The 14,888-nt window shown below is 41.9% G+C and overlaps 1 protein-coding gene across 5 annotated transcripts in view; it reads right to left on the bottom strand.

Moving 5' to 3' along the window:
- Positions 1-14,888, bottom strand: part of SLC9A4 (solute carrier family 9 member A4) — a 77,948-nt gene that overhangs the window by 12,831 nt on the left and 50,229 nt on the right. For all 5 annotated transcript variants that reach the window (XM_023552610.2, XM_003413729.3, XM_064268573.1 and 2 more), the window contains 3 exons: positions 13,485-13,646; positions 6,658-6,754; positions 455-586 (listed from right to left, as the gene is read on the bottom strand). In XM_023552610.2, the coding sequence (XP_023408378.1) occupies positions 455-586; positions 6,658-6,754; positions 13,485-13,646 (391 nt within the window). The remainder of the gene's footprint in view (positions 1-454; positions 587-6,657; positions 6,755-13,484; positions 13,647-14,888) is intronic.

Here is a 14,888-nt window from a genome sequence, read left to right as displayed (position 1 = left end):
ATAGGAAGAGTTGAGGCACACAGTGTGTGAAATGAGAAAAGGCCCAAGTTTCTCTCCCTATATCTTCCTGGGAGACAAATGAACCTCCTAGAGCTATAGATGCTGGTCCATGGACATTTCCCTGGAACGTTTAGTCTGGACACCATGGTATCTGTCCCCAACACACAACCCAGCAAGTGCGTCCCATTCTGGAGGGCAGCGCATTGCCACGTACCCCATGTGCAGATGCCTCAGGTTCCTAGGGGCAAGACCCACAGAATGAGAGAAGGACATTGCATTGGTGTCCTGCACCCTCTGACTTTTGTGTTTCTCCGGCAACCAGGTGTTATTTATGTATTTTTAATATCAGTGGTAGTTCACCTGAGGAGGCCTTGTCCAGGGACAAACCCAGTTATCAGGTGGTAAACGTTTACTAAGGGAAGGAATGACTCCAGTCAATAGCCCCAACCAGTACCGGCTTTCCCCACGGCAGGCTGCAGCCTTTCCTCACGCTCTCCCGTAAGGTGTTCTGGCGGCGGATCAGGATCTCTTTTGCCTGCTTCTCACTTGATTGGGGTTTGAGGTTGTATTTGTTGTAGGACAGGGTCTGCAGAGAGAATGGAATGACAAATACCTAAGGACATCTCCACTGCGAGCTTCAGCCTTTTCGGAGGTTACCGAAAAATCACAAACCAAAGGGTATTAGAGCAGGAAGGCACGTTGGAGGTTGTCTGGACCAAGTTCCTTATAGTACCAGTGAACAAGCCACGGCCCAGAGAAAAAAAGGCACAGCTGTGTTTGCAATCTCTGCTTCTGACTCCCAGAAATCAGGGAAGCTGCTTTCCATCTGTATTGTCTCTCTACTGTCCTATAGCCTCCCACTAAGGTACCCACAAACTGGCTGCCTCACAGACAGACATACTTTCTCTCCTAGATCATGTTTTTTTATGCTAGAGCATTGGTTCATACACTTTTAGCTTTAATGGATCAGAAAAATGTCAAAAGTATTTTGGGAATTCCCATAGGGTTATCATTTTTTTAATTTTGCTACTGAAGGACACCAAAAAATATCTATCACTATCATCATCAATTCAAAAAGGAAGAGTCCTTTTAAGCAAAATAGTTTGTTGTTGTTGTTAGGTGATGTCAAGTCGGTTCTAACTCATTGCAACCCCATGTACAACAGAATGAAATACTGCCCGGCCCTGGGCCATCCTCATAATCGTTGCTTTGTTTGAACCCATTATGGTAGCCACTGTGTCAATCCATCTCATTGAGGGTCTCCCTCTTTTTTGCTAACCCTCTACTTTACCAAGCATGGTATCCTTCTCCAGGAACTGGTTTCTCTGATAACATGTCCAAAGTATGTGAGATGAAGTACAGTGGATTAATTACTTTTGTGTGTGACCTTTCTAGCCATGGTCTTGTAACTCCCACCCAACTAATGGGGAAGAACTGTGTGATAGATAATTGTGGCCTACCAAGGGGACTGGTCTGTTTTGCCTTAAAAGAGAGTCAATTCAGAGCAGAGAGGAAGAGCCCACCACCACCAAGGAAGGAGAGGCCAACAAGAGAGGCCCAGCAGCAGAGACCCGGCAGCAGTAGATGACTTGGCGGGCCTCCTGGCCCAGGGAGAGAGAAAGTTGAGTGCCTTTGGGCAGAGACTGAAGGCCGGAGAGAGGTGCGCATGCTAGCACAGCTGGGAAGAGGCTGTCCTGATGGAAGAACTGTATCCTGAGTGTTCCTGAGCCTGAGTTGTAACTGTTACTTCTCTAATAAACCCCATAATTATGAGTATGGTCTTGGAGTTCTATGTGACCACTGCAATGAATTATCAAACCCAGTAAAGAGTGCTGTGGGAGGCACTGTTGATGTCAGAATTGGTAAAGACAGCAGAAAGAGGAAGAGGAGGCATGCCTGACCCCGCCTCCTAGGAATCAGCCTTGGGCTATTGATCTTCATTTTCCTTCTCCCTTGTGAAGTTACAGGAGGTCAGACACTCCCCCCACACCATTTTTACACAAAGTCTTACCATCCCCATTTCTAAGGAGCATTCTGGCTGTTCTTCTTCAAGGATAGATTTGTTTGTTCTTCTGGCAGTCCATGGTACGTTCACTACTCTTTGCCAACATTATAACTCAAAGGCACAAATTCTTCTTCGGTCTTCGTTATTCGTTGTCCAACTCTTGCATGCATAGGAGGTGATTGAAAACACCATGGCTTGGGTCAGGCACACCTTAGTCCTCAAGGTGACATCTTTGATTTTTAAGACTTGAAAGAGGTCTTTTGCAGCAGATTTGCCCAATACAACACATTTGCAATAAGCAAAATAGTAGGAAGGACATAATCACAGATAAAGACGTGTCCTTCAAAATAAGTAAGTTTAGATTTATGAAAAAAAATTCCCTGGCTTTACCCCAGGCTTTGTGGGGTGAAACTTATCATGGACCATCGGCTAACACTGGTTCTCAGACAGGTGTCTGCAAAGCACTCAACTACAAATTTTTTACCCCCCTTGCTCACTCAAGGTTCACCAGTGTGAATCTCTGGTTTTCTTGGGGTTGCTAAGGTCGCACACTGTGTATACTGCTAAACCCCAAAGTCTCAGTGGATGAAGCCATCATGCATCCCAGTTAATGATATTTTCAATAAAGATATGCAGATCAACAGCAATATAACAATGCTTATTTAGCACCTATTACTAACAGTTCTAATATTTTAATGTTGTCCCTGGTTTTAACAGGGGACAATGGAGCAGAGACGGGAATTCATTTGTTATCACAGGAGAATGGAGGACGGTTCGAAATATGGAGAGAGATGAAAGTGGAGGGGCCAGGGGCCAGGCCACAGACAACCTGCAAAAAGCGGAGATGCCATTCTCAAGGCCAGGGTGCTCTTTGGTGGGGACACATACTCCAAGTAGTGCCACAAGATGATCCACGGGGTGAGGAAAGAAAATCTTAATACTTCTGTTAATATTTCTATTTGTTTTTGTCCAAAAAGCAAGAATGAGAGTAAGCTTTATCAGTACTTAATGGATTTATAATGGGGCCCTGGGTTGGTCCATACATGAGCTAGTCAAGGCTCCCATCAGAACAGAAAAGGTTGTTTACAACAAGGAGGGGTTGGCAATGGTGTTCTCATTTGCTTTCTGTTTATTGTTTGTGTTTCAGTTTTTATTCACGCAGTTCAGTATATTTGTGACCATTATTACCTATAAAATAAAGTAACTCTCACAAAATAGACAATTATTTAAAAATATTCCCATAAAGAAGTCAGAGGTCAAAGGCCAAAGGAATAATGAGAAAGTGGCAAAAGTGACCTTTTCCTTCTGACAAGAACTCTTGACCAACCACTTTACAGAGTTAAAACTAATAATAAATTAACAGATCTGACAAGAATTTGGCAAAAAAAGGATTTTAAAGATAGTTCGAAATGTGGATTCTTATCCACCATCAACTGAAATGCATTTTATGAATTGAGATATTAAATAAGGACAATATGATGCCATCATGAGAAATATTTAAAATTAAGAGAGAAACATTTACAACTTTTTATCAATGTTGAAACCACAAAACTGAAAGTTCGGTGTGTGTGTGTATGCATATGTGTGTCTGTGTGTGTGTGTATACATAAAACTTAAAGGCATTTCATACACCTAGACTTGGGAAGAGGTTGTGATTTAAGGAAGATTTGAACATACCCGCTGAGCCTATTCCGATTCACAAAAAAAAAAAAAAAAAAATTCAGATTCATAGTGACCCTTTAATACAGGATAGAACTGCCCCATAGAGTTTCTAAGGAGCGCCTGGTAGATTCGAACTGCCGACCCTTCAGTTAGCAGCTGTAGCACTTAACCACTATGCCACCAGGGTTTCTGATTTGGACATAAAGGTCTTCTATTTTGCCTCACATCAAATTACCCACAGTTTACCTATTTTACCCATCTCTAGGGGGCACTGGGTTTTGGGTCTAGGGAGCACAGTAGGTCCTCGGTGTACACAAGTTTTTTTCTCTTTTCTTCCTCCACTTCCACTCTTTAATGAAGAAATTAGTGATTATGCTAAGCCTCTGTTTCCCACTAAACCCTGAATTCTATGGGAGAAAGACTTTATCTGTCTTATTCAGTGTAGTGTTCCTAATACCTGGCACATTCTAAAGGTGCATTAAATATTTGATGAAGTGAATGAAAATCGAATAAATTGTTTTCTTCTTTTGAAAGTAAGTAGACATTTTGAGAGTGACCTGATCATTTAAGCTTCCCCGGGGATTACACATTAATCTTTGACCCATCCTTGAGGTCTGGGCTGAAGCTAGTTTCTTTACTTTGAAGTCTAGAAAGAACGCCTCCCAATCTCCATTCATACAGAAAGAGGAGTTCCCAACCTCCGTTCACACGCACTGCGAACAGCTACCTCTGGGTTGTCCCACTGTGAAGCAGAATCCACGACATGCCCCACCCTCCAGCGGTCAGTGCCTCAACCTCCCCCACCAGGGAAGATCCTGGACTGGACTTGCTGAAGGGAAGGGACTTCAATCAGGATTGCCCAGACTCCTCCCCTATGCCGCAGACACAGTGGCACCAGTTCAGTTTTAGGGTTCAACTGCCTAATAGCATCACCCAGGGTCAAACTCTGCACTCATCCTGGCACTGCCCAGAAGTGACTCCTAACTCCCAAGATGGTGTCTTCCAGGATGTGGACAGTGAGAAAATGCCCCAACAGCCAGCCCTGTACTGTGGGAGGCTAGCGGCCTATCACTGAGACTGAAGGGCCTCCAAAATGTAGATTGTCCACTGGAAACAAAGCAGATGAATAGTTACATCATTATATAAATTTTGCATTCAGGAAAGTAGGTAGACCATGATGGAGGGGAGGAGTCATGTGATCTTTGTAAAAGATAAGGTTAGAAATGAAAGATAGTACGGCAAGGATTGGGGAGCTTCATTCTCTTACAGCAATAAAAGTGGAAGCATAAAGCCATTTCAGAGGCTATAACTCCCCTGTTTATTATTTACATTTTTCTCATTTGACTCCCCACGGTAGCCAGCAATAAATTCTTTAAAAGTGGTCTATGTGCTTAAATTTGGGGGTAACACGGAAGTTGGATGCTGAATAGCTTAGAAGGGAGAGCTCCTGAGAACAGAGTGAGTAGATACACTTACAAAAGAAGAAGAAAGTTGGCTATCTGGGCACCTGTGTCAAAGGAATAAAATAGAGAACAGGAAATGTGCCTTATTTTAGACTGGATTGGAGTCCGGACATTGCCATCTCCATTTCGGTACCTTTTCCCAAATTTGACCTCCATCGACACGGGAAAAGATTGTGTACCAGGCACCTTTTGCCTCTTGGCCTTCCTTACCAAGCCACTGGCATTCTTCAAACCAGGAAGTTCTTATCTACGTATCTAAGGCAGAATGTGATAGCCTTGCTGAAACAGTTTTACTTGGAATGATTTGAAAGCTGTGGAATTTAAGTTTTTTTTTTTTTTTATGATACGGAGACCCTGGTGGCGTAGTAGTTAAGTGCTATGGCTGCTAACCAAAGATTCGGCAGTTCGAATCTGCCAGGTGCTCCTTGGAAACTCTATGGGGCAGTTCTACTCTGTCCTACAGGGTCGCTATGAGTCGGAATCGACTCGACAGCACTGGGTTTGGTTTTTTTTTATGATCGATGCTGACCCACATTCTCTCAGCTGGTAGAGAGCCTTTCCACTGACGCGTTCTCCTTCGTCATTGACTTTTCTGAAGTAGGAAGCCAGAAAGCATTCGCCTACATTGCGTTATGTAAGTCTGAAGTCATGGAAAGAATACTAGTTGGTGGTTGGAAGATCTAAGTTCTTAAATTGAATTTGTTTTGTGAATTTGTTTTCCCGAACTTCAGCATTTTTGACCTAAAAAGGAGGAGCTGTGGCTAGACGATTTTTGTGTCCCATCAAGGCTGTGATCTAAGACACAGTCACAAAAGCCAAGGCCTTCACAATAAATTAACTTATAATCATACTCAAGAATCCTGATGGACCATTTCATCCACAGACTTGAAAAAATTCCTGATTAGAGGACATTAGTTTAAATTTCATTTGACAAAGTCAAGTTTCAGAAAGACGGCACCTGTTGCCCCTAGAAATGTTCCTGCTGTGCCCTTAGGACCTGTTCCCAAGTGCTAGGCTTCATACCTATTTCTTTTTAATATGTAGGTCCCATCCAAAATCCAAAAATAATATGCCTAGTGTGTCTCCTTTTATTCAAACTTTAAGACTTGTAGTTTCAATATTCTAATCTAACCCACCTCAATTTTCTAAACTCTGTCATAGCCAGTAACTTTGAGACAACTTGATTTAGCATCCCGGTGCCATCTTTTTTCTGTAGTGTTGGTAGGTGAGCCTCTCCATTTGTCTGTGTCCGGAGGGAGAGAGAGACCTGCTAGTTCTGGAAAGCACCACCACAAAGCTAGGGCAGCCTGACCCCTAGAGCCGGCAACTGGATTTGCATTTTCTTTATACCACAGGTGCCAAGTTTTTCAGCAGAAAGACAACAGTTAAGTTTCTGTTCTCCAAACTAAGCAGAGAGAAATTGTTCGGCAAGAAGCCTGCATTAGAGAGGATAACAAGAAGAACTGATTCTTGGAGCACTGGTTCCAAGAATAGGCAATAGGGATATTGCAAGTGGTTTATACACACCCTTTGTCGAACTTGGTACATGTTGTGTGTCAGAATGTCCCTCATGGACTCCACATCTTCAGGGGAAAGCCTCTTGGTTCCTTGTATCCTCTGGGCCCTGCAAACATCATTGGAAGGAGTCCAGGCATTATTCCTGAGTTCCCAAACCCATGTCTTTACATAACGTTTCCTATTGTTTTAATTAGTATAAAATTCTACTAATTTATTAAAATCAAAATTGTTTAATTATTAAATTACTTTAATAAAGTCATGTGAAATATCAAAGCATGAGCTTATGTTCTGATACTCAAACTTCAAATTTAACCTTACAGCTTTATCTATGGCTCCTTGGTCTATAGCTGTTATGTGGGAATTATTCTGAGCCATTTTTTAAAAAGGTTTTAAGGTGGTGAAAGACCAGTCGTTTCGTTCTTCCAAATCCATCACGAACTGACACATTTATAAAAACAATAAGAATCAATTATTAGAAAATAAAAATTTTTAAAAGACATACTAAAACACAAGCCAAATGTTTTATTGCTAGAGTCAAAAGAAAAGCTGACTCTCACTTCTCTCCTTATTTCACTGCAGGCGGGTGACTAACTGTTCATTGACCAACACCATTCCACAGACTACATTTTAAATAGCACAGATCCAAGGAAATATTAAAGTTTTATGAGTACATTTATTATGGAATTGTCCCTTTAGAGATTCTATCTTAATAATTGTGACAAACTAGAATCACGTTTACCAAGGGAAGGGGACCATTTTCACCATGAAAGCCAGTCTAAGCCTCAAGGCATTGGGCACTTTGTGTGAGGTTCTGCTCATGGCTTCAGCACTGACCACCTCCACACACTTCTTTCCCCGTGAGCCCCTGCTAAGGTGCTCCAAAACCAGGTCAGGCACAGGTTAGCAGTCAATAAACGATTGTCCTCTGGGATTTGAAAGTCATGGCATTGCTATGTTCAGAATTCTCATGTGACAAATGTATTTGATTTCAATCTAGTGGCAGCAGTTTTAAAAAAAACACAAAACTTTTTGTAACATGAATAATATATATTCGCTGTAGAAACTAAGAACAAAAAAGAGCTTTTCATGCTATCGAGAAGCCCTGGTGGGTCAGTGCTTAAGTGCTGAGCTGCCAGCCCAAAGGCCTGTAGTTTGAACCCACCGGCTGCTCCAAGGGAGAAAGACGTGAAGGTCTGCTCCCATAAAGATTAGAGCCTTGGAGTCCTTACGCGGCAGTTCTACTCTGTCCTCTAGGATGCTATGAGTCAGGATCAATGCCAAGGCAATGGGTTGGGTTTGGTTTTTTAATACAATCACCTCTATTAATCTCTTGGTACAAATCCTTTCAGTTTTTTTTTTCCCCCCTGAGTGGCAGTACTTCAGAGAGCAGAAGTGACCTGACGGGTTTACTATCTGTTGGCCAAAGTTCTTTGGATAATTGATCACAGAGGCAATAACCATTGTTTTCAATATAGGCCACGTTTTAAGTAGATTTTTCCAAACATTAGTAGCAATACAGCCATAAACAGCAAGGAAATGTTAAAAGTAATGTATGATTTGTGAAAGATTTTTAAGGGCACGGATACTGGAAACCAAAGTATGTCTGGATTTTATTTAGCAATGCTATCTGTAGACTGACTAATGTCCCTTCTACAAAATGATTGCAATCAGAATTCTCATATTCCAGAGGTACACAAGTCATTTAATGTTCAATTTCCACCCTCAGTGATCTAAATATTAGGGCATTTCAACCTAGCTGTTGACACGTCCTTCAGGTAACATTTATTCTGATTTAGAGACACCCCTCTAGCTCAGCTCCCCCGCCCCCCCACCACACACACAATCTGAACACCTCTGTGTAGTTCCGGTGAGGGTGTTCTATTGCTAAGCAGAAGCCACAGCTGGCAAACAGTTCCATTCTCTGTGTTTATAATAAAGCAATCAAGTAGGAAAAACCCAGTAAGTAAAGTTGCTATAACAGGAGATCTAACTTAGCCTTATCCATGGTTTATAATTGGTGACTTTGGGAAGGCACGGATTTAATTACTTCTGGCTGCTGTCCAGAACGAACTCTACAGGAATTCCAAGGCATCACCCCTCACTAATCCACAGTAAGAAGACGCAGAATAAAATTACACAGAGGGACAATTAACGTGGGCAAGGTGACACCCGGGGTTCTCCACAGTTCCTTTTGTTAGCAGAATCATCTCTGAAATGCTCATGTTGTGCTCACAGGAAAGACAGAATCCTTAGAAAGGCTGAATTGGTAATAACCCGTAGGTCACAAAATTAAAATTATAAACTAAAAGAATCTTGTCACTGGAACACTCAGGACAAGGAAATCTCTGTTTTTAAATAAAAATTCTGTGATAATTTTATGGCTACTTTATTATTATTTTTTTTTAATATCAAACTGTGAGCATCTGAATCTAAACCCATGAACCTTTGCCGTCTAGTCGAATTCCGACTCTTAGTGACCCATAGGGTTTCCAGGGCTGAAATCTTTACGGGAGCAGATTGCTGCATCTTCTCCCTCAGAGCGTCAGGTTGATTTGAACTTGAACTACTGACCATTCAGTTAGCAGCCAAGTGCTTAACCGCTATGCCACCAGGGCTTCTTTGAATCTAAACAAATGTGAATAAAATGTTCACATATCTCTTAATTTTCTTTTTTTGTCAAATGTTTTAACAATGGAAAAAGAGGCTTCAAATCTAAACACATCAGTGCCAATGTGAAATCTAATAGATGTCACATTCAGGCCATAGTACAAGCTTTCAAGAGATCAAACATTACGCTCTGATTCATTTAGAAGAATTCATCTTCTTTGAACTGCTTTAGACAATGAAATCTGTGGAAACTGTCTGCTAAGATGAGTGAAGGATGCGCCCCCTGAGTACACATGGGGCTACAGCTGTCCTGGGGGTGTGGTTAGCCTTGTGTCTTTGTAGAAAGGTCACCACGGTGACCAACATTTACAAAGAGTGACAAGCTGGGGAGCAGACAGCACTGTCCTCCACAATACACACAGCTCCAGTACAGAAAGGAAAATGGCACCAGACACCGAGTTCCAGGGTCTTCAGTGTAAGAATGCCTAAATTTAAACTAATAGCTGTCAATATGTGGGCAATTAAAAATTTCTTAATGCACAATGAAGTTGGAGCCGTGGTGGCGCAGTGGTTGAGAGCTGGGCTGCTAACCAAAAGGTCAGCAGTTTGAATCCAACAGCTGCTCCTTGGAAACCCTATGGGCAGTTCTACTCTGTCCTGTAGGGTGCCTATGAGTCAGAATTGACTCAATGACAATGGGTTTTTGACAATTAAGTTATTTGACACTATTTTATAATTGACATGTTAAAACTTTGGGAAATTTCAAATATATTATTTTGAAATTATATAGTTACAGTTTATTATGCATACATTTTAGTAAATATTTTAATATCCCTTTAATATTAATCAAAATGTTTAAGCATTAATACTTTTTGTTTTAATTTTATTGTGGTAAAGTATATTTAACAAAAAAGTTTGCCATTGTAACTATTTTTAAGTGTACAATTCAGCGACATCAATTACTTACACCGTGTCTTGCTACCATCACCCCACCCATTTCCACAAGTTTTACGTCACCCCAGACAGAAATCTAGCACCCTTCGGTGATAATTCCCGTTTCCACCTGCCCCCAACCCCAGGTAACCACTAATAACTTTTGGTTTTATGCATCTGAATATTTTCATTCTATTCCTATTCTGAATATTTCACATAAATGGACTCATATAATATGTGTAGCAGTAACACTTTTAATCAGTTTGAGTCTCTGTTGTCTGATACTTCTAAAGGTTTGCCAAGCATTGGTAAGATATAGTCCCTCATATTTAAAGTAATAATCAAAATACATACTGTACCTATTTCTTAGGGTTATTGTGAGGGCCAAGTAAGCTAATGTCTCTAAAGGCAAGGGCATTTCATAGACTCAGCTGTGTTATGTACAGCTTCCAGTCGTAGGACTCTCCCACAGGACACGGGGCTTGGGAAATTTAAACCTCTTGAAAAACAACTGCTTAAACTTCTGAAGAAAAAAAAAATTAGCGTGCATTTTGCTGTTCTTATCTCCTTTTTTTTTTTTTTATCTCCTACACAATAATAAAAAGCGAGCTGGGCACACACTTCTTTTTCCTCTCATTGTGCGAAGAATCGTTGTTCAAAACATTAGCTGCTTTGATCTTAAGAGAGGAATTCCTTTTTGCTAGACGTCCTGCAGATTTCTGATGAGATCAAATAAATGCAATTTAAATACTAAACTTATATTAAACATCAGCTTTCAACAATCGCCTCTCCCACCTCAGTGAACCCACTGGTTTTGGAGATAGGAGGAAGGAAAGATTTACTTACAAGGCTCCGTTACTGATCTTCAATCAATGTCTGAAAAATAATTGACTAAGCAGAGGAGTCCCTGCCAAATAAAGCTGGTTTAAGAATTGCCTTGAGGTCAGAAACTGGAGCAATTGCTTATGACCTATGCACTATAATGCTGAGATTCATAATATGTTTCACCACACGATAGACTGATTCTCATCTGAGATAAGCACCCCTACATACCCACACCAAGAGTTCCCTTAACTAGTAAGCAATCCAATCCAGGAAGTGCCTAATGCTATAACTTTCCGAACCTGTGCCGCCTCCTCCTCAGCATCCAGGTAGCTGCAAGGCATCCTTCGGTGAGCAGCTGAAGTGCGGGGGGCCAGATGGTGTTCACCTCTTACAATAGATACGTGCTAGCTCTCTGTTCTGTATGATTATACGTTCCAGTGACTTTAATAATGTCTGTGACCCCGCTAGAGAATATGATCTCCATGACGACAGGGACTGCGTCCGCTTTCACAGTGCTAGGCACACAATAGGCGCGCAGTAAGGAGTGTTGGTTCTAAGGTAAGGCAGGTAAGGTACTCGCATTAGGTACAAAATGTAAAAAAACAAAAACAAAACAAATCCATTGCTGTTGAGCCAATTTCAACTAATAGTAACCCTCTAGGACAAAATAGAACTGCCCCATAGGGTTTCCAAGGAGAGCCTGGTGGATTCAAACTTCTGACCTTTTGGTTAGCAGCCGTAGCTATTAAACACTACGCCACCAGGGTGTCCACAAAATGTAAGGAATGCCAAAAACTCAACCATCAAGATCAGTAATGTTTGATTGCACTATTTTATAAAATAAAGATTAATGCAAAAATTCACAATGAATACAAATATCAAAAATTTAAATAAAGACAAGATCAGTATTACTGTGGTTTGCTTTTGCCTCAGGCTTCAATCTGGCTCATACCACATTGTCAATAAATACTTGTTAGCACATCCCCGTCTTAGTATCAGAAGTTCCCTTAAAACCATGTGACAGGAAGCTCTAAAACAAACACACAAACCACAAAAACAACCTCACTGAGAAATAAGGCAAAAAGCGTTCTATTTCTCCCGAGATCCCCTTGGGGAACCTAGTCCTGATGTTAAGATTTTTCCCAGGCTGAGCAAGAAAGACAGAGGTGTTTCTAATTCTATGACAGGTAAGGGATGAAGGTGTTACCTCAGAACTAACACTCAGACATTAGTGTCAAGTTCATTGCCACCTATTCATAGCTCTTCTCTCAACTTGTTCTTTAAATGTGAGGACCTAATGAGGCTCATGACCAAATGTTTTCACCTGCTGAGGACAACAGGCTGGAGGGGCTAGTGTTCTTTCTCCAAAATATATGTTGTGATAACTTTTCCGGGTTCATAAACCATTTCTTGGAAGAAAACTGGGCATCTCTGGAGGTAAACTAATTCTTGTGACTTTGAAGAGGCTTTGGTTAAATATCAGGCCAAGTATACTGGGAGAGGTAAGCAGCTTTAAAAGATACCTAGTCAGTTCTTGGGACAGTTAGTCTTCAGATGCTCCCAGATATGAGCCACAGTGGAATGATGGATTCATACACTGACATCTTCCCTCCCTAAACCCCCACCTCCACACCAGCTCTCTAGGGTCCCCCGTTCCCCAGGAAGCTGGCAGCCTTCCTGCTCATATTCCCAGGTGGCCTCACATAGACTCAAGTCAAATCTCACAATCTCACACTGACCTTCACTTTAGACAAAAGTATAAACACCGTTTCCTCTTTAAACAGCCTGCCAAATATCACACCCTTCACTACTACCCAAAATAAAGCAAGGTGATACCACGTGTTTGTGAGTAGAATGCACTCCATAGGGTTTTCATGGCGGTCACCTTTTGGAATCAGATAGCCAGGCTTTTTTTTCCGAGGCACCTCTAGGTGGGTCCAAAGCGCCAACTTTTCGGTTAATAGCCCGGCACTTAACTGTTTGTGCCATCCAGAAACTCTTCACACCCACCTCTCACTCCCAAACTCCAGTTAGCATCATGGGAGGCTGACCCTGCCTCTCCTGAGGCAGGAGAGAAGGAGAAGAACTTGATAGAAAAAATGCAACGGCAGACACAGCAAAAGCTAAAGAGCAGGAGTTCCAAAAGGGAGAGATTTTAGTCGGGAGGAGAAGGAGAAAGGCTTGTAAAATCTCTTGTTCTTCTATCAATTCACTTGTCCCTCTCTCTCCAAGAAAGGAGTCGTACAACTCTAAGTAGCTAACTTTTGCTAGGAAGGAATTTTCAGAAAAAAGGTGAAACACGCTGGGCATGGGCCAGCCCCAAGATGTCAAGACTCAGAGTATCATTGTTCAAGATTCCTTCCTCTTATTTCGCCTCTTCCTCCTAGTATTCCCTTTGAACAGAATAATGAGTTGGCCCCCCTTGGCATTCTGACATGGAGAGCCTCTATGAAACAGCAGATAGGACTTACTGGTAGGGTACCAAGAAGGTTGTGGAACTTAGCATCCCAGTCTCCACCATCTCAATAGCTTGTTTCATCTCCAGCTTCTTGTACAAAGACACAATGCTTGATTTGGGCTGGTTCCTTCGGATCAGGATTTTCCGTAAATATCTATGATCGAACTTCTTAAACCTAAAAATGAAAACCGACATTTTGGAAATCCTCAATCTCCTTGTAGCTGATGTAAGCATGTGCTTTTCTTAAAATAATGGTTTACTTACCTGTATTCTGAAAACACCAGGGCAGTGCCTGGAATTCATAGCCTTTGAACACAGTTTTTTTTTTTTTTAAAAAATCATACTATTTATACATTTTTTTTTTTTTAAATAAAGAATGGCCGGCTGGCCTGCACACATTGTAAATCAATGAAAAAAAAAGGAAGGGACGAGCTGCAATCAGGGCGAAAAGTGGGGAGCGGGGGGCGCACAGCCCAGCGAGGCTCCAGTTGTAAGGAAAGAAACGAGGGTGGCTGGGGCTTTTGAACGAGTGTTCCATTCTAATAGCTCATAACAGCGGCAGCTGCGCTTACAGTCATACTGGCCTATTCAACTAGCACCCAGTAAGTGTAAATGGCCCCGTAGTTACAGTAGTTTTGTCCCATTAAACTGCAGATCATTTTGAATCCTGCCAATTAAGGAAGAAGAAGAAAAAAAAACAAAAAACACCCCACATATGTCCCGAAAGTCTAAGTGATGGAGATGCTGAATGGGCTAGACAGTGATGGGTGCTGACTATTGTCGGGTACCTCTGGCCAGCCCATTAGAGGCTGAGCTGCGTGTCTACCCGTGGCCGCCTTTGGCGGCTGTCATTTGTTTAGAGAAGGCGTTTTCTTCGCTCTCTATCATTTTTACATCCAAAGAGTAGTTTGCCCGCCTGCTTTATTTTCTGGAGGGGACCATAACTTCCTGGACTGCTGGCTTATTATCTTTTGCTTGGTTTCCTGGTCCATGAGGTAGTTGGACTCAGTCCCCATCTCTTCATAAGATGCCAGTGTTGCTGTTTATTCCTCAACCTGCTGTCATCAGCATCCTAACCTTCACTTCCCTGATACTCCTCTCCCTCACTTTGCCCTCTATAAAGGGAGTGCCCAGGTGGTGCCAAGTAGCCCTGGTGGTGCAGTGGTTAAGCACTTGGCTGCTAATCAAAAGGTGGGTGGTTCAAACCCACCAGCTGCTCCACAAGAGAAAGATGTCACAGTCTGCTTCAGTAAAGATTACAGCCTTGGAAACCCTATGGGGAAGTTCTACCCTGTCCTATACAGGGTTGCTATAAGTCGGAATGAACTCGATGGCAATGGGTTTTTTGTCAGGTGGTGTAAATGGTTAATGAGCTCAGGTGTTTGAAGGTTTAAGTCCACTCAAGTGCCTTGGAAGA

This window comes from Loxodonta africana, chromosome 15 (genome assembly GCF_030014295.1).
Source record: "Loxodonta africana isolate mLoxAfr1 chromosome 15, mLoxAfr1.hap2, whole genome shotgun sequence".
NCBI classification, from domain to species: Eukaryota; Metazoa; Chordata; class Mammalia; order Proboscidea; family Elephantidae; genus Loxodonta; species Loxodonta africana.
Note: the sequence above shows the minus strand (reverse complement) of the source record. Positions and strands in the feature narration are given on the sequence as shown.